The sequence below is a fragment of the Brienomyrus brachyistius genome, chromosome 14 (genome assembly GCF_023856365.1).
Source record: "Brienomyrus brachyistius isolate T26 chromosome 14, BBRACH_0.4, whole genome shotgun sequence".
NCBI classification, from domain to species: Eukaryota; Metazoa; Chordata; class Actinopteri; order Osteoglossiformes; family Mormyridae; genus Brienomyrus; species Brienomyrus brachyistius.
The window spans coordinates 13,992,151-14,013,898 of record NC_064546.1 but is presented as its reverse complement, the minus strand read 5'-3'; the positions used below and the strand labels follow the sequence as shown (position 1 = coordinate 14,013,898).

At 39.3% G+C, this 21,748-nt stretch overlaps 1 protein-coding gene across 8 annotated transcripts in view; it reads left to right on the top strand.

Annotated features, from left to right (window-relative positions):
* The first annotated feature begins 8,122 nt into the window (after positions 1–8,122).
* smoc1 (SPARC related modular calcium binding 1) overlaps positions 8,123–21,748 on the top strand; it is a 50,603-nt gene continuing 36,977 nt past the window's right edge. For all 8 annotated transcript variants that reach the window (XM_048975267.1, XM_048975266.1, XM_048975265.1 and 5 more), the window contains exon 1: positions 8,123–8,516. In XM_048975267.1, the coding sequence (XP_048831224.1) occupies positions 8,400–8,516 (117 nt within the window). In that variant the 5' untranslated portion in view covers positions 8,123–8,399. The remainder of the gene's footprint in view (positions 8,517–21,748) is intronic.

Sequence of the window (21,748 nt, the reverse complement as noted above, 5' to 3'; positions counted from 1 at the left end):
TCCTAACAATTACAGCTTTACATTTGAGATATTTGTTTGGAGATTAAATGTGAGCATCCCTGTTGTCCACAATTTCCATAGATAATCCATCCAATTCTTATTATATTTTGAAATGGAGGCAGCTTGGTGGTCTGAGGACAGCACCAGAGTTATGGGACGCTCTGCGTGGACTTTCCCGGTTCTCTCTGATTCACCCTGGGTCCACCACACGTCCACAAACGGTCCGAAGACATGCAGCTTAGCCGGATTGCTGCTTCTGAGTGGCCCTTGTGGCAAAACTGTTCAATTTAAAAACATTCACATAAAGAGCCTTATTCTCAATGAAAAGTATTTAAAAAGTGGCACCACTGAGTGTCCAACAGTAAGTGGACAATGTTAATAAGTAACATTCATGAATGTAAAGAATGGATGTAGCTGACGTGTAGTTCAATGTAATAATTTGTTAATCAGAAAGCATTCTAATGTAGTTATGTTGTCATTGTCAGGCTTGAAATAAAATAGCATCATCCTAATTTTGTAACTTCTGACCTGCTATGATTTAAACATTAATGAATGGGTTATAATGTGTTGCACTTTACTAACTTGGCCAACATATAGTCGGCACATAGATTTATGATCTATGCCTGACGCTGGTATTTTAACAGTGCATTTTTATAATGGGACTGGTAAATTGCCCACACATACTTGTAGTCAAAACATATATAAATAAAACCCCTAAGAAAATGTCATCATGTCTTCAACATTTCATTGTTTTTGACACATTCAAAAATAAAATAAATCTTTCCCCAAAAATATTTTACAAATTTTGTCTGAGTTTGTATTTCACGTTACAGAATGAACATATTTAATATCTATATTTGTATGTTACTGGCTGGTTCAAAAGCACTTAAGAAAAGTTACTCATGGCAAAAGACACCGAGTAACTTTGAACTAAATAAATTGACACCCACAAGGGGGCAGTATGTGAACAGCGTGTGGCTGAAGTATTGGATTCCTTTCTAAAGAGTAAGAGAATATCACCCTCTGTTAAACAGTTATATTTAGGAATACTTATCAAATCTTTAACAGCAGTATTATGTCATTGGGTTATAATTGATGCCAATCCATAGAGTTGCCCGTCAAACAACAAAATCGATTATCGTGACACTTTACATTTTACATTTGCTGTCCTGTTGCTTTGATGCTATAATTCTGGCTAAAAAGGGACTTAGTGCCTTCAGAGTGGCCCCAATGACCTTTGGTTTCTTACAATATATTAACAACACAATATGGCCGCCTGGGATGTGCTTTTCAGAATGAAGATAAGCCCCCCCCCCCCCCCCCCCCCCCATTTTGTAAATCTGCTGTTAGTTAAGCAGCAGTTTGTCATGATCTTTTTTTGGGGGGAAGTATTTCAAAACTAAGCTTTGTCCATGGTGTGGAATATTTTGTTTGTTTTATTGTTTATGTGTGTTAAGTTATCCCTGCAACCTTGACCTGGATAAACTGTTAGAAAATGGATGGATGGATGATGAAAAAGAAATTGTTAGACGCATACTTTGGTATGAAACCTACTTCAATGTCCTATATATCTTTTCTTTATAGTAATGATCTTCACATGTTCTGTATTATAATATTGGCTTTACATCCTCCTCGTCAAAATTCAGAAGCTATAAGAAAATCATTTGCAAGACGACAAGATGTGAACTATATGTAAAGTACATACTGATTTATTTCCTGTTAACAAATCAATGAAAAAACGGACAAATTATATAAAGGTATGAATGTACAATGGACGATAGAATGGAGATTATAAGGTTTCTGCTAAAAAGGATTCCCCGGATTCTCAAGAGATATTGCACTAGCAAGTCAGCCAGAGCCTCCAAACTGCATTAGGGTTCCCAGACACGGGGAATTCACTGCACTGACCTGCTGAACTCTTGACCTGGTGTGGGGGAGATGGTCATGGCAGAAAGTGTACTTTGCTTTAGTGATATGCTGTATCAGAGGAGCAGGGGGTTAAGTGGCCAGAAGAAATGCACTTGTCTGGCTCGTTAAATGGGTAGCTGTCTGGGAAGAGCAACATGAGTGCAAGGTTCACCGATGCGGGAGTCTGTCCCATCGTCCCACTCTGGGAGTTCACAAAGAGGTACTTGGTCCACATCTGCACTAAAGGCCTGCACTACTGAATTCCCACGTCATGGTCTTGGGGCCAAACAAAATTTAACAAAAAATGCAAATCTGTAGGATTCAGAGGGGGCTGTAAACTACTATTAATGTGCATAGTGGCCTATGAATCGTTATCTGCTATCCTGCCCTTGGTTCAGTTCTCTTGAAAATTGTTCAGTCGTCCACCTTTGCTTATCCTGCTCCATACGTGGAGGACTGACTTCTTATTATCGCGGGAATCAGTGTGTCTGCTCACCTGTGGTCGAATAACGTAAGAGCAGGAATTTCAGGAGCCAAGTGACCAATGCTGTTCGCATGATTTACTCCTTTGGTGGCTGTGGTTGCGAATGAATGTGAAACTCACTCTGCTCATTTCGTTGATTTGTTCTGCCGAAAGCTTTCCGGGCGGTGAAACACGCGGAAAGAGAAGCGCAGCCTGCCTTTGTGTCTCACGTATGGTTAATACCAACATTCTTCTGTTTTCAGAGACACCAAGGGATGTATTTATCTTTCAAATGTTTTTTAAACACCTCCACTGCCAGGAATGCATGGTACTACAACCTTAACAGCAGTCTAGTGTTTTACCACATATATACTATTTTTTACATGATCACTTTTACATTGTTTTCGTTCTCCTGTATTTCTCAATAAATTGCAGACCGTATGAAAATATGGGCTGGAGGCAGTACACTTGGAGTGGTGGGAGGCGTGGAGTATTAAATATCTGCGTTACAGCAATCCGCAGCTCTTTTGTAAGTTCCCGTCTGTGCTGAACGCTGTCTGAGGATGGCCTGGGGGGGCTCAGGACCCCGGGACTGCTGCTGTGAAGACCAAGACCTTTCATTGCCCCCAGTTCACATTTCCAGCCTGCGTTTTCCAACAGAATGGGTCACGTTTTCTTCACAGCTTCAACACCCCCCTTTCCCTAACCCTGCAGCTTTTCTCCTCTCTGTTGGCCAACGGCACAAGGGTCCCGGGTGGCTGTGCTTAGCCCCTCTCATTTAGTGGAAAAAGGTCCCAGAGACAGAGCTGTTAATTCAATCAAGAGAGCTGTATGCTCAATTAGGCATCCATAAGGGCTCAGGATGGGTCCGGGGCCCTGTGGAGGGCAGGCCGCCCTCCCCCCCAGGAGGCATTAATTGTGGACGACAGTGTGTAAACAGTGGGGTGAATAGCCAGCGCAGGTGCGGGACACCCCGAGTCTCAATGGTTCTTTTCACACCAGCCTCACTCTCCCTTTCCCCTTTTTCATAGGACCCCCCCCACCCCTCTCTCTTTGGCCATTTTTCATGCACTTCATTTTCAGGCACTTCATATCAAAGCCAGATGAGAATGGGATGCCGATGGAGGTAGCGGGGATGGTGCGGGCGGCTGGTGCACGTTAGTCAGGGAGGAAGAGAGGAAGGCAGGGAGAGTCATGATCTGAGTCACTGTTGTCCGTGTTTTTCAGCTGGAGCCGGAATCGTGTTGCTCCTCAAATTTGGGAACTGGTGAAAATTGCAGCCAGTACATGTAAAGGATGTGGAATTTATAAAATGAAATCCAGATGAGGGACTTTAAAGAGAGGGCTTTCTATTTGACCTTACATTTTTTCAGTTTAAAGTTGCCTTCCTTTCTGTCTTTCTTCCTCTGACTCCATCGTTCTGTCTCTATGCTCCCAGGAATGGGAACCCAAGGCTGAGCCCGGCAGCCAGCTTGCACCTGTGACATGGCTGTAGCCCAGTCTAAGTCGGGGTAAGGAGGGCAACTTGGGGATGTATGCTGGTTTTTCAGGACCGTCCATTGTACCCTCTATACCCACACCCTTAGTATCAGCGTACATTCACTTTCAATACCCAACCAAACCACTTTGAAACATGTGGATTAATACATTATATGTCCTGTATGCATACTCAATAAGGCAAAGAAGTGTGTGTTTCTGGTGAGAATTGTGCAGTCTCTTTTTGGTTAGGTGCAAGTGTATTGGAAAATAAAAATATAATTTTTTAAGTCTCAATAAATAATGTAATATATTTGGATTTACTGCAGTCATCTTTTCCTCTTGACTCCCAAATAAGATCAGTGCCCAGTTTAATCCATTCATTCCACATTATATCATGTTTTATTCCTATTAATTTATTCACATCTTCTTTAATTCTCCACAGCATCAATCCAGACATGTGGGAACCACTGTTCTGCCCAGTCTAATATTTTCGTGTCTGCAGACATGTGCTAATGTTTGTCTGTGTACCGTGAGCAAGCACAGCCCAGTCACTGAAAATCACTGAAAGGCTAGTAATTGGGGAATGCATGTTTTAATTCATAATTTAATTCTTTATTTTCCTCCAGCCAAATGACAACAACAGTTTGTGTTAAGCCGTAGTTTCCAACTTTTTTTTTTTTTTTTTTTTTTTACACCCCAGAGAAATCAGTCTTTGTTTAGTGGTGGGGATAATTTAACAATAAGAGAAAACAGGACATTAAGTGACCTCATTAACATTCCATTAGCCTTGCCCATCCTTCCCCCTCTGGCCAGTGATTCACCTCCCCAGTGTAACTTTGAAATCCAGATACTGGTCGAGCTTTTTAGCACCGCGCACAGACAGCGGGTTTTAGACACACAGCTCCCATATGCTACAGTTTTCAGGCTGGGACTCAGAGTTAGTTGCTGCACTCTTGTGGATGCACCGTGTGAGACTGGGATGCACTGCACACTGTCTACAGAGCAGAAGCATGAGTGTATTATAAGTCCATATTGCCCTCTGTTTTTACTTCAGCTGAATCTATGACTATATTGTATTTTTTAACAATGTTGTTTTCTTTTGTTTCATTTCTTTGTCCAACTCTCCTCTATTCACGCCGGCTCTCATTTCTCTTAATCATATTTTCCATATATCTAATTGTTCGTAATCTTCCCCATTCATCACTCATTATAAAAACTTTTTACTGTTGAACGGGACACATGGAGAAATCCTTAATGCCAGGTCACTTAATATATGTTTTGATTTTTTTTCCATTTAGATTATATTTCTAATCAACAAAATTTTTAATAATAAATTCACAGAGTTACAAATTCACATCCAGAGAAAGCCTGCATTTCTTGTAGATTTTCACATCACATCGACTATATTAGTGGTTCTCAGCTGGTTTACCCTCAGGACCCACATTGCTCCTTGGTTATTAGGTTCTAACCCAAATTTTTGCAATTTTGAACCAAAAACAGTGTCAATAGTAAATAGCACACAGTGCAGTAACGGTTACACAATGTCTTCATGCTCCGATTTAAAAACAAAAGTCTAGAAAAAAATTTCAAAATAAGTTTTCTTTGACACAGTCTGTGACCCACTTAGGTCACAACCCATCAGTATACAAGAAATAATCTATGCAGCGGTATAACCATATCAAGATCAATTCCAAATTCCATTTAATCTTTTCAATATGACAGATTTTTCCTAGTATAAGTCATTTTTTTATGGCCATCAAGAACATGCTTTTGGTTAACAATGTTCCTTTACATTGCTTCTCAGAATTAAAAATGCTTTTCCCAAACATTTTTATCTCCTGATCATACTCAGGAAAATCATTCTGAAATTCCAACCAGTTTAAAAAACATTTACAAGAGTAGATTGTATCAATGAAATAAAATATGAACTTTCTTTTGCCTTCAGACGACATTAAGCAATTGTAGGAACTGTCTGCATTCACCTTTACATTCTGCTTTGTAGGGAATATAAACTGATGTGGTATAGAGGTCTGGCTCCCATTCATCATGTATAAAAAGATTCTGCTGTTTAACAGACACCTGTAGAAATCGTATTGTAGTGTTATTGTTATTGTTTGCCTTGAATTAATGATCACAATTAACTATTATGATTCTTTCTCAAGTGTGTAGTATAATTACACTTTAACCAGGGTCTTAAGAACACGGCCTATATGGAAAACAATTTAAATTGCTAATCTACAACAGCAGTGGCATTCATTTGTCATGCAAAATCACTTGTTTCATGACACATTGTGCGAGGACATTATCTCTGATACTGGAACATCTAGCAACAAAAATACGAAAGGCCAGAAAAGATTGTAATGCATTCTTCATACTTTCACGTGTACATTTGTGACTTTATGGAACAATCGGTGATTTCTATTGAAATGTCTGAAGAATGCACTTTTTAGTTGGAGAAAAAAAAAATCACCATTTGCGACAATGAAAATTGAAAAACCTTTTTTAGAAAACTTTTGTCTCTTTTTCTGTGACACACAGACACACAGACGCACTGGCCCTGCAGAGGAGCTAGAAACGAAAAGGACAACGAGGGTCTGAAAAGAACATGAAAAGGTAAAGGGAGATGGAGGGGAGCGAAAAGAGGAACGGGAGGATGTACAAAGAGCAGAAAAGTGGAGAGACCAGATTCTGCGAGGCCTGTTACCCAAGCCTCCTGCTCATTGTACGTAACAACATAATTATGTTAATTGGATACATATTCTCTTTCATTTGTCTTTTTTATCTCAAAGAGAAGAATTTCTCTCTTTGTGCACACGCATATATGTGAGTGAGTGCATGCATCAGCATGGACAAATTCATTGAAAGGCTGAAAATACATCTGCGAGTGAAAAATGTTTTCTATAATGTTTAATTACTGAATTATAAAAAAAAAGTGAAAATGTTTAATTCCCCAGGTTAAATAATCTTTTACGTGAGCCTACAAAAATAGATGTAGATAAATATATCTTGATTTGAATATTGCCCAATAAATTATGCGGTAGGAGTCAACAGACTAAAAGACAACAGAGAATGACAACAAAAACAGGGAGAGGAAAAGGATATAGACGGCAGCTTAGGGCCTATTGGCAATTCCGGGTACCCACCCCCAAACTACAGCCGCACAAGCTGACCTCCTGCTGTGCCCGTGACAGCTATTGACTTTAGATGTTTACCATTGTCTCCCCGGTAGAGAGACTGAATGACACTGCAGCCCAAGTGCCAGTCTATTCCCATAGCAGAGGCAACATTTCCACACTGCATAAAGAGGCAGCCCCTGATCCCTCACTGCAAAAAGAGGCAGCCCCTGATCCCTTACTGCAAAAAGAGGCAGCCCCTGATCCATCACTGCAAAAAGAGGCAGCCCCGGATCCCTCACTGCATAAAGAAGCAACCCCTGATCCCTCACTGCATAAAGAGGCAGCCCCTGATCCATCACTGCAAAAAGAGGCAGCCCCTGATCCATCACTGCAAAAAGAGGCAGCCCCTGATCCCTCACTGCATAAAGAGGCAGCCCCTGATCCATCACTGCAAAAAGAGGCAGCCCCTGATCCCTTACTGCAAAAAGAGGCAGCCCCTGATCCCTCACTGCAAAAAGAGGCAGCCCCTGATCCCTCACTGCATAAAGAAGCAACCCCTGATCCCTCACTGCAAAAAGAGGCAGCCCCTGATCCCTCACTGCATAAAGAGGCAGCCCTTAATCCCTCACTTCACCTGCTTTATATATATTCATGTGCATTCTTTATGTTAAGTCTCACAATTGAACTCATTTCTGGGCATAATTTTAATTGTATAAGTGTTATACGTTGAATATATTGCCAAAGAAGTAATACATTTATGCATTTATTTGTTTTCTCACTGAGAAAATAAATAAATGTTGTTTTCTCACTGAATTATTACATTTTATTGCAATTGCTAAATTATATGGGAATCTATGTGGGAACGTACGTGTATAATGATGAAATGTTAGAAGTACTGAAGACGTGACAGATAAAACAAACTGAAAAAGGAATTTGAACCACACATAAAAGCTAAAACAAAAAAACCCCAACAATTGAAAAACTCTAATAACAAAAAGATCTGTAGTAACATTTCAGCAAGTTTATGTTATTCGATGAACTTCATAGAATGTAGTCGGTAGATTCTTAACTCCCATTGGACGTAAAATGTGTCAGTCACAGCCCTTCTGCCCACCTCTTTCAGTTTTAAATGGTTCCCAATGGAAGCTGTGATACTTAACCTGTGGCATTCGGCATGATCACCGCTCCCCTGCATAGTGAATAAAATCAGTCGCTATGGTGACCATCAAATCGTAAAAGACAGGTCCTCATTTTCAGCAATGTAACTATACATAAATATAAATACACAAAATAAATGCAAAGAATTTAGAGAAAAGTTTTATGTTTTCATGCAAGACCTTAAAGTCGGGTCAAATTAACTTCTGGAAAAACTGAACAGAACAGAGTAACGGCCAAATAGACACCGGGAAAGAACAGCACACACCCTTCAGACAATGCCATCAATTACGTTTCTTCGAAGTTTCGTCTTTTTTCTTTTTCCTTGCTTTTTTGCTCTGCTGTTCGTGTCCCTTCTGCCGCAGATCTCCGGACAGAAGTCAACGGGTCCACGGGTGAGTGAGACAACCGCAAGTTAGATTAAAATTATCTGCATGACAGTCGGTCATTTCGGCTTATTCGAACATGTTACGACCCAAGTTTAATGACATCATTTAGATTGTTGTTTGATTAATTTTATTTATCCTAGATTCATCGGAAATATAGCCTGCATGCGATCATATAGAGTAAATTGGCGAATTATAATCTCTACTTTACAATATAAGAAAGATCAAAAGATATTCAATTGTGGATTGATTTTAACTTATTTTTAAAGAAGTGACCGATAACTGGTTACAAAAAAAAAAACAAAAAAACTCCTGATTTCATAAGGCGTGTCAGATAAATTACAGTCTCGCAGTCAATCGGATGACGGCTAGAGAAACGGTCTAGAGACACAGAGTGAAGTGGAAACACATAAAAATAGAAGAGATGACATGTTGATGGATGGAAATCTGACTGCTCTGAGAAACGTACTTTCAACCGCCGAAGTGTTATAGGATATGTTTTTTGTTTTTTTAAAAAATCAAAAACAAATTAAGCACTTGCAGAAGAAAAAAAAACATTCCACACTAATTGTTATTTTGGACAAAAATAATGCAAAAGCTGAATGATAAAAACAGCAGCATTTGTAGGCTACAATTGAGTGTTGCAACACATACGTTATTGTTGTCGCTGTTTTGACACAGTGTCTCAGTGAACGAAGAAAAAGTGCAACTTTTTTCTTCGATAGGAAATAAGAAGCATGGTTCGGCAGTTCCTGTGCTGATAGTTATGAAGTCTTCAGTGGAGAGCAATATCATGATCGCGAGGCAGGTCTGAGGGTCACATGTGCATCGCGCTGGTCACGCACCCTGTGCTTGTGGACGAGTTACTACCGCTAGCGGTGGACTTCTCTGTGTTGGAATGTGGCGAAGGATCTGCCTCCCACCAGCGGACCGGGTTTTTCTCGTGCAGTTCTTTTTTTGGAATCTTGGCTTGTGCTGACAAATGGTGTTTTTGAGTTTTTAGTGCTACATACGTGTGTTTCTTTTTGTTGGTCTTACTCCCCTAAGCAGTGGGAGTATGTGTGTGTGTGTTTCCTGACCGTGAGTGTGAAATCTGTCCTTTCTATGTTGTTGGACTTCACCCTGTCTAAAGCAAAACTCTTTTCTCTCTCGCTCCGTGTTTCTCTTTTGTTAACTTAAAGAGGCTCATTTAAAAAAAAAAAAGTCTAGGCAAGAAAAAATACAAATCATTTTTAATTACTGTTGTTTTCCAGTACAACGTCTGGCTCCAGGTCAATAGAAAGTTCGACATTACGCTATTGTATTAGTACAAATGTTTCTCTCACGATCTTTTGAATCAATACATATTTATTTGTTATGCTGGTGGCATGGTGGTTTATGGCATAAATGTGTCACTTTAGAAGATTGAAAGACGGTGGCTGCAGACGAGAAAGAGGGTTTTGGCCTCTGCAGTGAACCAGAGTCAGACCAGTATGAATGAAATTGTACACTGGTTTTGGTAAATAAGTAATAGAAACTACCCAGTTAAAATCCAGGGCAACCAGTAACACAACTGACTATATTTTTCAGCAAGAGTAAAAAATAAATATATTTAATAACTATTTCATAGTTATACAGATAGCACAGCAACAGGAGATAAATGTAGTGAATTCTCAAGCTTACTTAATGTTCATTTTCTGGTTCAATCGCCAGCTCTATCAATACACTATTAATTGAGATCCAACTTCAATTAAGACCATCATTTTAAGCAGCCCTCACAGAATTGAAACTAACTCTATTCAGTTAATTGAAATTAATGTCCACTTTACAGCATTGTTTCCAGTTTTTTCTAATACCTTATATAGTTTGCTTTTAATTCCTGTGATATAAACAATGTCTGTTGTAAGAAACTCAAAAAATATGAACAGAGGGAGAAGAAGTCAGTACAGTTCACCCAGATATGTTTGTGACATTTGACAGTCCGGCAGTGTTGAAGGCTGCTGTGCCCTTGGGTGTGAACTCTGAGCGTTGACAAAGAAGGAAAACAGATTACTGCCAAAGGAAGCTGTTCTGCCGAACTGAAACATTTTTAAATGCTGGGGGACACGTTATTGTAAAATAAGAGACATGGGAAAGTCATTTTAATTCCAGTGTTGGCATGGTAACCATTTCTGTTGTAGGGTTGTGTCATATTATTGCAGAAAATGTTTTGTCAAGCCCGCCGATTAGAATCAAAATTGTAATTCTAAAAAGCAGAAGTATTTGTTATTATTTTAATTACTATGACCTAATACTGCATGATGGGTCCAAATCCTGTCCCTGCTCTGCATAGACATTGAACACTCTTTCCAGGTTTAGTTCTGGTTTCCTCCTACAGTCTAAATACATGCAGTTCGGTGAATTGATGATGGTTAAATCGCCTGTAGCACATGTATGTCCTGTGACAGACTAGCATCCCACCTGGAAGGCACCCCCACCTTGTGACTTATGCATACTGGGATAAGCCCCCAGTTCACCCCTATGACCTGGTACTGGATAAGCAGAAGATGGATGTAGAAAACTCCACAAAGGCTGTTTTAACTTGTAACAACCTTAATGTATAATTGTTGGAGGCATTGTGGTAACAAGCTGAACTGTTATTCTAGACGGGAAGGTCACAAAGCCTTTTCATGATCCTTGATTTGTCACATGCAAAGGTTTCAGACTGTCCAGGTCTATCATCTAAAAAAAAATCATGCAAAGCACTGCAAAATTAAATGCTGACCAGCAGTGGCAGATGCTGACAAGGGCGAGATGGGCAGCGGCTTAGAGGGGCTGCCGACTTAGCAAACCCCCCAGTGCCCCTCACCCCTTCTCACTCTTTTCACTGCAGTTAGGTTGAGATGTATCAGCTCAAAACAAAGTGAAAATGGGCACTGAAGTTTTCTGGGGGTGGGGTGGGGGGGGGGGTGGGGTGGTGATAGACTTGACTGCCAGGTTGCAGGTTGCTTCTTCCAATTAAAAATCTGCCTTTTGTATTTGCTGATGAAAGTTTCAAGGTTCTCAGCAAATCAAAATATTACTGAATGAAAGATGCAGTAAATCCCAGTCACATCTGATACTGTTAGACATTAATGGGCTTGAAAGTCAGACGATGACTGGAGAAAAACCTGCGTTTAATTCTGCAAAAGTTTTATTGGTCAATTGTTTTATTCATAAAAAGGGAAATGTATTACATTTTCATGATCTACAATGACAGAAGTACCAAAATATATAAAAATATACTTACCATAGAGACAATGTTATACAATTATTGAGATTATACAATTAGTTTATGAAAACAGTAACATAAGTAAAAAAAAATAAAAATGATTAGCAGAAAAAGTGGTGAAAGTGTGAAAGGCCAGTGTTTCATAATTATTTATGACAGTAGACAAAATTGTATTTCCTATGGTTTGATGAAAAAATGTAAAACATATATCATTTTACATTTTGCAACATGATTTGTGTTAGAAAATGTAGAATCTTAGTAAGGAAATTAATAGTGTTGGAATCTGTCGAATTGTGTACAAATTTAACAACAAAAACAGATTACACATGCCCAAAATACTGGTACTTGTAAACCCTTATGCAATTACCAGTAGAGAACAGGTAAGTTGTGTTTTTTTTTTTTTTATTTCATATGTATGTATATATACATCAACACAATGCTGTTTATATTTTGAATGTATAATGTTAAATATAAGATTGGAGCATGCAAGACATTTTAAAAACCAATGCTGGGTCAGAATAGGCATTTAAACAAACATATATGCAAAAGATCCAAATCCTGCGCTTCGGCTGACGTCAGTTCTCCTGCACGAGCATGCCTGGGGATTGGTTGATGAAAGGCCAGTATGCGCTGTTGAAAATTTAAGCACAACATCTCATAGGCACGTATACAGTGGAAACCGCTTTTAGAATCATGCCTCTCTGGTTATAGCGATCAACCGTTTATATGGATCAAAAAGCTTGGGACGGAATCATTCCTCTACAAATACTGTTTAAATAATTCTCTTATAGTAATCACTTATAATTCGCTTATTATAATCGCTTATAGTGATTTTTGTTTTTTTAAACATGACAACGTATGGAAAAAAAATGAAAACTACGGTATTTTTTTGCTTTAATTTGATCGCCCTACTTTGACTTGCGGTAACCCGTCTGCTTCTGGCTACCTACCCGAGGCTAATGCAGCGTGCATGGAAAACATGACGGGAAAAAGAAGTAACAAATATAGACTCATCAAAGCTTAGGATAAACTGCCAAAACCGAGCCAACGGGATACGGCAGCGAAACTACCATAAGGTATATGTTATGTACAGTACTGTATTATAGCGAATTTTAATTATACACAGTTCGGTAATTTGAAAAATGTTTGGAATAGCTGTACTGTATTTTGAATGAGTGAATAAAATTCAGTACATATGGTGATGTATCTGTTTTATTACCTTATATTCATGTAATAAATATACAAATGTCAATTAAATGGTAATCTCCCTGAAACATAAAGAAAAGGGGAAAATCGGTTATAGTGATCACTGCAATCGGTTTCCACTGTATATAATTAGGTTGTTTCGGTGTTTCGGTTATTCCATCCCTCACAAGCTCCACAACAATCATTATTTCCTCCTGACTGAGGCAGTTTCCTTTAAGTAATTCAGCATTCGTTTAATGTTTATAAGATATTGCGATGTGGATTGACAGCAGCCATTCTGCGACTGTTTGTAAATTGGTTTTAGTGACTTAGGAGTCCTTTCAGATAATTTTTAGTTCCTCCAGACCTAGGTACTACTTTTAGCCTTAAGATACTTTGTGAATATGGGCCCTGAATACAAAATGAGTTTGTTTTCTTTTGTCTTTGTTCTCCTCCAAGTCACGTTACGTATAACTAAAAATGTAGCTATCACTGGTCCACAGATTATGTCCAATATATTTTCAACATTAAGTAAGATACATTGTGTATTTGTTGTGTCATACACTCCATACTTATATTTGATAAATGTTCTCACAGTATGAAAGGATACTGAAGATATGTTTTTTGTAAATGCAGGAAAAATCCAGTAAGAAAGGATTAATTATGATTTCTGAACAGAACATATTTGGACAACCTAAAAAAACTAAAACTAAGAACCATAAAAATATATTTTGAAAAAAAATTATGAAAAAGTTGTTTTAATTTAGAATATTGATGCATAATTTGTCATAATGCTGTGATGTTTTTAGGTGTCACATGCTTTTTGAGACTTGTTAACTATTATTAGTTAGTGATCCATAAGGTTGGGGTTGTGTTTCTTAGTACAGACGCTCCTCTGCTCACGAACGAGTTACGTTCTGAACGGCCGTTCGCAACTTTAAATGTTCGTAAGTCGTTATTCAACATCATTTTAAGGTCATAGCAAGTACAAAGAACTAGGATGCTGGGAGTACGCTACGCTACGCTATGCTACGCTACACTGCTGCGCTGCGGGAATAGCGGACAGAAGTCGTATTAGGTGGAACTGGACAGCAGAAAAAAAATTGATGTTGCGGACAGGAAACGGGAGCCCAGTGAACACAATTTGGACTTGCAGTCCTCTTCATTCGTATGTCTGAAAGTTCGTAAGTTGAATGTTCGTAAGTAGAGGAGTGTCTGTATATTATATTACTAACACCACGTGATAGTTGAATGGCATTGTTCTACGTAATGTTTGAATGTGCAGGGACAAGAAATTAATTTACTATAAATGAGAATTCAGATCACTGAATTGTTTTTAAATCTTTATTTATAAAATGAAACACAAATTCTTAGATATTGTGACACGGCATGAAGACCAGTGGTGCTTGAAGGCTTGCATATGTCAGCTTGTTCATTGAATTTAAGTGGTAACAGGCACCAAAGTTTTTCGTCCCTCAAACAGTATCTTTACGTAACAAATAGTGGTCTTGTAAATCAAGGACCTAAAGCACGGCAGATAGCTATATATATAAGTTGTAATTTTTTGTGTGTGTGCGTGTGTGTGTGTGTGCTATTCTGAGGAATGCAGACCATTCAGTTGGGTAACGTCGTCAGTGGCGGCCCTAGTATTATGGGTTATAGGCAGGTTGCCGAGGGCCCTGCAGCTGCTATGAGCCCCATTCCATATACTGATGTCACAATGCATCAATTTATAAAATTCCCCTGAGCTGGGAGGGGGGCCAACTCATCCTGAATCGGGCCCCAAAAAGCTTATGTCTGACCAGTTTTATTAATTTACATTGTAAAGCACCATTTAGTCATCAAGGCCAGCAACATTCTTTGTGGGTATGCGTTAGCCTGGCGCTTTTGCATTCCGTGTTTCTCTGCATTTTCCATCACTTACAGGGATTTAGTTAAATCGTGTAAATATACTGTAAGTTTTATGAATTACATTTTACCTGCACTGAAGTAAGATTGGCAGAGATTTCAGTTATATAATAATAATCGTTGTAATGTGGTATGTCATTGTAACCGTGATGCACTATATAGACAAAAGTATTAGGACACATCTCTTAATCATTGAATTTGGGTGTTTCATTCAGACCCATTGCCACAGCTGTGTAAAGTCAAGCACCTAGTCATGTAGTCAGGTTCACAAACATTTGTGAAAGAAAGGGTTGTTCTGAAGAGCTCAATGAATTCAAGTTTATTTGCAATAAATAAGTTTGTAAAATTTCTTTCTTGCTGGATTTTCCATGGTCAACTGTTAGTGGTATTATTGCAAAGTTGAAGTGTTTAGGAACAAGAGAAGCTCAGCCGCAAAGTGGCAGATCACATAACGTACGAGAGCAAGGTCGCCAAGTGTTGAGGTGCATAGCCGCTAACGCTCTGTTGACTGCAGAGTTCCAAACTTCCTCTGGCATTAACACCAACACAAAAACCGTGCAGCAGGAGCTCCATGGAAAGGGTTTCCATGGCCAAGCATCTGCATGCAAGTCTCACCTCACAAAGCATCAGATGGAGTGGTGTAAAGCATGCCACCACTGATTCTGGAGCAGTGGAAATGTTCTGTGGAGTGATGAATCATGCTTCTCTGTCTGGGTTAGTCTGGGTTTAGTGGATAATGTTCTATGAATGCATTATGAAGGTGCACTTAATGTAAAGTATTACCAAATATTTATATGGATTGATATTAAAATAGCTGTCCATAAGCTTATATGTGTATAAGCTTGTTCGATGGCAGTGCTTGAAATGAAATCCATTTAAACATGACCCACACGGTACACAATATTAAGGGGACGCTGGTGGTTCCCTACGTCAGGACCCCCTAAGAAGATACTGTCCAGGACAACTGTCCATCTGTCCATCTGCCCTTGTATAGAATGACATATATTATGGTGTGTTTGAGTAGTACAGGTTTGTGGGTAGGCTCTGGTGATTAAAGGTCTACCCTTTGACATTGTAAGTGAGGACATGTATGACTGCAACAAGGTGCTATTAGCAAATGAAATATATTTTTAAAATTCTGTTGTTCCTGGAGTGCACTGGCTCTATAAAGTGCAAGTGGAACAGGCAATCAACTTACAGGTATACTGTCTTTGGAAATATGTTAAAAAATCTGAGCAGTGATTTGGGAATCAGTGAAGCTTTTAGAAATAGCTGTCGTCCTTGAAATAAAGTCAGCTTTGCATAACCTGTTCAGAATGCTTTAATATTTCCTGCTCTTTGATGGCTGGGTTGCCTGCATGGGAAACAGGTCAACATGACTATCATTGAGTACTCTTGCTGTTGAAAGACTGAAAACAAGTCTTAGGGTACTAACAGAGCCTGGTGCTGGTTTAGATGTTGTAGTTCTGGTAAATGCTTCTTTTACTGTGCTAATAAGTTGTGTTTATTGACCTCAAGTATTGATGTCAGGGGTTTTCAGTTGAATGGATTTTTTTTTACATGAATTCTTGAAATGTAACAATTTAATCTTAAAATAAGACAGATCTTCATAAAAGATGTTTCACTCACACTTTACTTGAAGTTCTGATCTATAATGCACTATAGATACCTTCATAATGCATTGTAATGGTTGCGGTAAGAATGAATAAAGCATGACATCATCTATTGATAGTCATAAGGCATTATATTGTCGATTATAAAACTTCATTAGCTCCAATGAAACTCTCATCCTTAATGCATTATAATGATCGGTATAAGAATGAATAAAGCATGACGTCATCTATTGATAGTCATAAGGTATTGTAGTGTTGATTATAGTACTTCTTAAGCTCCATCGTCACAACTGCTTATAAGCATTCTGTCACTTCTTATGAAATACACTGTATGGGCAAAAGTATTGGGACACCTGGTCAATACACCTACAGGATTTTATGACATCCCATTTTAAATCCATTGGCCTGAACAAGGAGTTGATTCCCCCTTTGCAACTCTAACAGCTGCCATTCTTATGAGAATGTTTTCCACAAGATTTTGGACTGTGTCTGAGGGAATTTTTGACCATTAATGTAGGAGAGCATTTGTGAGGCCAGACACTGATGCTGAACATGAAGGCCTAGCTCCATTCTAGTTCATGCCAAAGGTGTTCAATGGAGTTGAGGTCAGGGCTCTGTGCAGGCCAGTCAAGTCCAAATTGTCTTGGTATGCAGGAACATTAAGAGGTCCTTTCACTGGAACTAATCCCCATACCATTATCCCTCCTCCATCAAACTTTACAGTTCGCACAATGTAGTCAGGCAAGTAATGTTCTTCTGGCATCTGCTAAACCCAGACTTGTCTATCACACTGCAAGACAGAGAAGCGTGATTCATCACTTCACAGAACATTCCCACTGCTCCGTAGTCCAGTGGTGGCGTGCTTTACACCATCCGACGCTTGGCATTGCGCTTTGTGAGGTAAAGCTTGCATGCAGATGCTTGGCCTTGGAAGCCCATTCCATGAAGCTCCTGATGCACATTTTTTGTGCTGGAGTTAATGCCAGAGGAAGCTTGGAACTCTGCAGTTGTTGAGTGAACAGAGCGTTGGTGCCTTCAATACACTATGCGCCTCAGCACTCGGCGACCCCACTCTGTTACTTTACGTGATCTGCCACTTCATGGCTGAGTTTCTGTTGTTCCCATGGGCTTCCAGTTTGCAATAACATCACTTACAGTTAACCGTGGTGCATGTAGCAGGGAAGGAAGTTCACGAATTGACTTATTGCAAAGGTGGCATCCTGTGCCGTGCTTGAATTCACGGAAGAATTGAGCTCTTCAGAACAATCCATTCTTTCACAAATGTTTGTAAACCTGACTGCATGGCCAGGTGCTTGACTTTATACACATGTGGCAGTGGGTCTGAGTGAAACACCTGGTTTAAACGATTAAGAGGTGTGTCCCAATCCTTTTGTCCATGTATTATCATTAGCACTATAATGCCATATGACTGTTAATAGGAGATGCTGTAGTGCTTTAATTCTTATACCAATCTTAATAATGCATGACAGATCATCTGTAATGCTTTATGTAGGTTATCCATAATGCATTGTAGACGGTAGCCTCAAATAAAGCGTTTACAGATGTTTCTTTCGCTAAACTTGTCTATGATGCAGTATATGACTTTAGTTCTAAAATAAAAAGTTTTATTATTGGGTAGTCGATTTTGAAATGTATCGATTTTTCTGGCAATTCATCATTGATTTTATCCGAATTCCCAGAATTCAAGTGTGCCACAGTTTCGATGCAGTTCCTGCGACGAATGAAACCGTGGATAGTAATCGATTATTCTGAATATAAATGAGGTTAAATTAAACGAGGCTATGCTGGGGTGGTGTGACGGGCGCAGATGAAAGGGCGGTATATCCATTAGAGAATGCGTCACCGAAAACTCGTAAAGCCATTTAAAAGAACAAACACAACCACCGCGTAGAAACTCTATGCCAAGACTGCATTCTCTATGCCTGAGGAGTCACATCATAAGGAGAAAGCTGGTCCTCCAGGATTGTTATTAGTGCAGACATGAGTGCCTTGGAATGCAGGTGCGAGAGGTTTGTCTCCGCTGTTTGCCCCGAGAGCTTTTCGTATAAATAGAGTAAGACAGGAACAGAAAGCAATGTGCAGCTAAGAGTGCTTGCCACCTGTACAGGCTGTGTGGCTACCTCAGAGGGGGACATCACTGAAATGGATACAGGAGGACCGAAATAGTACAGCACATGTTTGCAAAGCACTGAAACGGTAAAGGTCACATGTTTGATAACTATTGACTTAATATCGGACAGAATGCAGTATGGCTCGGTTTCTGTTGACAGTGGAAAATGCCGTAAATGATGAATTTAGTATTCCATGATATTTTTTCCTTATAGGTTATAAATACAAATGTCGCTTTTCCAACTTTGGAATTAAACATTTGGAGTGATACAACGGTGTAATATTCTTTTAATGTTTGTAATTAAGTTTTGTCTTTAGGTTTTTGACGATAATTACCATAAAACACTAAGACGCAGAACGTACTTCTAAAAGTACCACAATTTCAAAGTAATGCCTAGTAAGTGAAGCCTAAACAGAAGGTGTCAGTGCTCGATATTTACTTATCCAGTTTGCAATTAATGCCCGTCATCAAGTGGAATTCTGGGAAGGAAATTGGTAGTTTGTGGTTCTGCGCTGTAAGTGTTTCCAGAGTCTTTAAAGAACTCATTACACAGAGATCTCCAGCAGGCTGAAGTAGCCATTGCTTCGAACTCTAGTGCCTGACTTGCAGGAGACATAAACTGACCGCATAGTTAGCTTTTGTTGTGGGGAAACCAGAGAAATAATTCAAGAGGGATGTACGAGGAATCCAGTTTCTATGTTCCAAAAATAGGCAAACCAGCTTGAATATGCTTCAAACAGAACAAAAAGCACTTACACAACTTATCCTCCATTTTACGTTTCTCTCCTTCTGATCAGGAGTTAAAAACATACATACTACAATAGAAATAAATTGTCTGTAATTTTTATGTATAAAACACCAAAAGTTTTGCAAGTGAACTGTGTTCCATGCTCATTGACCATAGCACAGCATGGAACTAAAGATGTCATCTCTAGACAATAGGCAGCATTGCATCATAACCCCATTACTTCAGTGGTCCAATAATCAAGTGATCTGTCTCCATGTACTTGGTCATAGGTTTAAACAACTAAACTGCATTTGGTTCTGGTCCCTATGTTGCTATTCCATTTTCCATAGATTAATTACTCAGTCTCTAACACGGTATTTTCTATTCTCTTTATTAAATAGTTTACAGGACATTGGAGTTTGAATAGGATTCCCTGCACTGATATTGAGAATAACTGAACACATGGTATTTGGACTGCTTAAATGCTTCCATGTCTCACTCCTTTACTAGTGACACACAATATTTGTTGAAAAAAGAGAAAATATGGAGTTCATTTGTGACCCTGGAGTTTATTTAATCTCCTGAAATAGTCCTGTAAAACAATTCTGTCCATTTCATACTTTCATTACAGCATCTCGTTCTTGCCAGTCGGGGTAAAAAGATCAGTTATGGCTGAAATCTAGTGAACATGAAGATGATTGTACTGTGGTCAGAATAGGGCATCAGTAACAAACTGGGAATGTTCTTTACTCAGAACTGTAGTGTTCAAAAAGCACAAAAAGCAGTGTGATGCATAAGTACCTTCCTGCTTTTATTACTTCACAGAAGCTTAGTTTTACTCTATCTGTCACTAGGCTTAAAATAATATTTCAAGGGCTCTAATTTTGGGATGTACATCCCTTCGATTTCTCTTTGACGTCAAACTTTGACCCTGTTGCTGATAATAACCTGGTTACTTAAAGTGAATGGGAGTATTGTGAGTATTAAGCCGGTTTTGCTGCTTACAGCAGATGATAGTTTACCTTGGCACTGGAAGACTGTGGAGTGATATGAACTGGCAACCGACCAGACATTTGTTTGTAATATTTAAAGGGGGGGGGCACTTTGTATTAGGAACACAAGGCATTTATATTCTGCCCATCTTTGTCATAATGCTGCTCTAACTAAGGACAATCTCATGCCTGTAGCAGTCAGGGTAACAAAAGGGCACCTCCAGTAGCAAGCAGACCAGGGCCACAGAGCACCAAAGATCAAAGAGTTACGAGTCTCTGTCATGCAAGAGAGACCCTCACTTCACACCTCCAGTGAGGGGTCTCACCTTGTTACCCATGTGTTTGGCAGTTCATAACAAGCCGCTGCCTAATCTTTTTTAAGAACATTAAAAAAAAATAAATTACAGGCTTCTTTTTACGTCAAACCTAATTAGATTCTAAGGCGTGGGGAGTTGGGGGAGGGGGTGTTCATGCATTCCTCTTTACTCTCCTCTTTTTATAAGAACATTTAGGGTGTTAATTAAAGCAGTGTGAGAGATTCCATGTGTTTTATAGATTTCTTTATACCAGAATGTTAATTCATGGACAAAGTTAAATTGTCCCAGTAAAATCATGTATTATATGCAATTAGTACTGGCAGTAATATAAATGATGTTTCTTGTTCCCCATTAGAAAACGATGTGTTTTTTTTTTTATTTTTAATTAAAATGTTAGAATGTTCTTTTTGCCTACATTAAAAAGAAATTATAAGGATTCCCCAGCAAGCCGTCCATCAACTGCTCGTGCGATGGTATGATGGGGATTTGTTTTTGGTGCGTGAATTATTGCAGTAGCTATGTCCTAGGGGAAAATGCTGTATCATATGTTAAGGGTCGTTTATCATATGGAATTGGCTCCTCTAACGGTCATGGAGTCAATATCTCTTCCAGAAGTGATTCGACCAAAAGGACGAGTGTAAGTTCCCTGTGGAATCAAGGTCGAATCCCAGAGTGACTTCTAAAAGTGTAGTTATGAGAGAATGGCATAACATTTCACACCTGTTTTCTTTTTTCTTAAATTTTTCCCAGATTTGGTCTGTGAGTTTTCCCAGTGTTGGTTGATTTACTGTCATGTATGATTCTCGCTTGTCTGCAATGTCTTCATTTCTGTACGGAGGAACCAGCACGTGCTTCACCTGTACTGCAAATTAGGAGCATAGGTGCGCTTTAGACTAACTTCAGTGCCCCCCCCCCCCCCCCCCCTAAATGTCTCAGACACATATATGTCAGCCTAGCTGCGGGCAAGACGGTGGTTTAAAAAAGAAACCTGTGGTAAAAGCTGTTGACTGGGGGGGGTACGTCAACGATAAAAGTTGGCGACCTGCTGAGGAGGTGGATGTCCCCTCAGAAGATGCTGACACCCCCTGGGTTTACTTAGGGTAGATTTTCTGCGGACACGTGTCTGAGTAAAGTTCTAT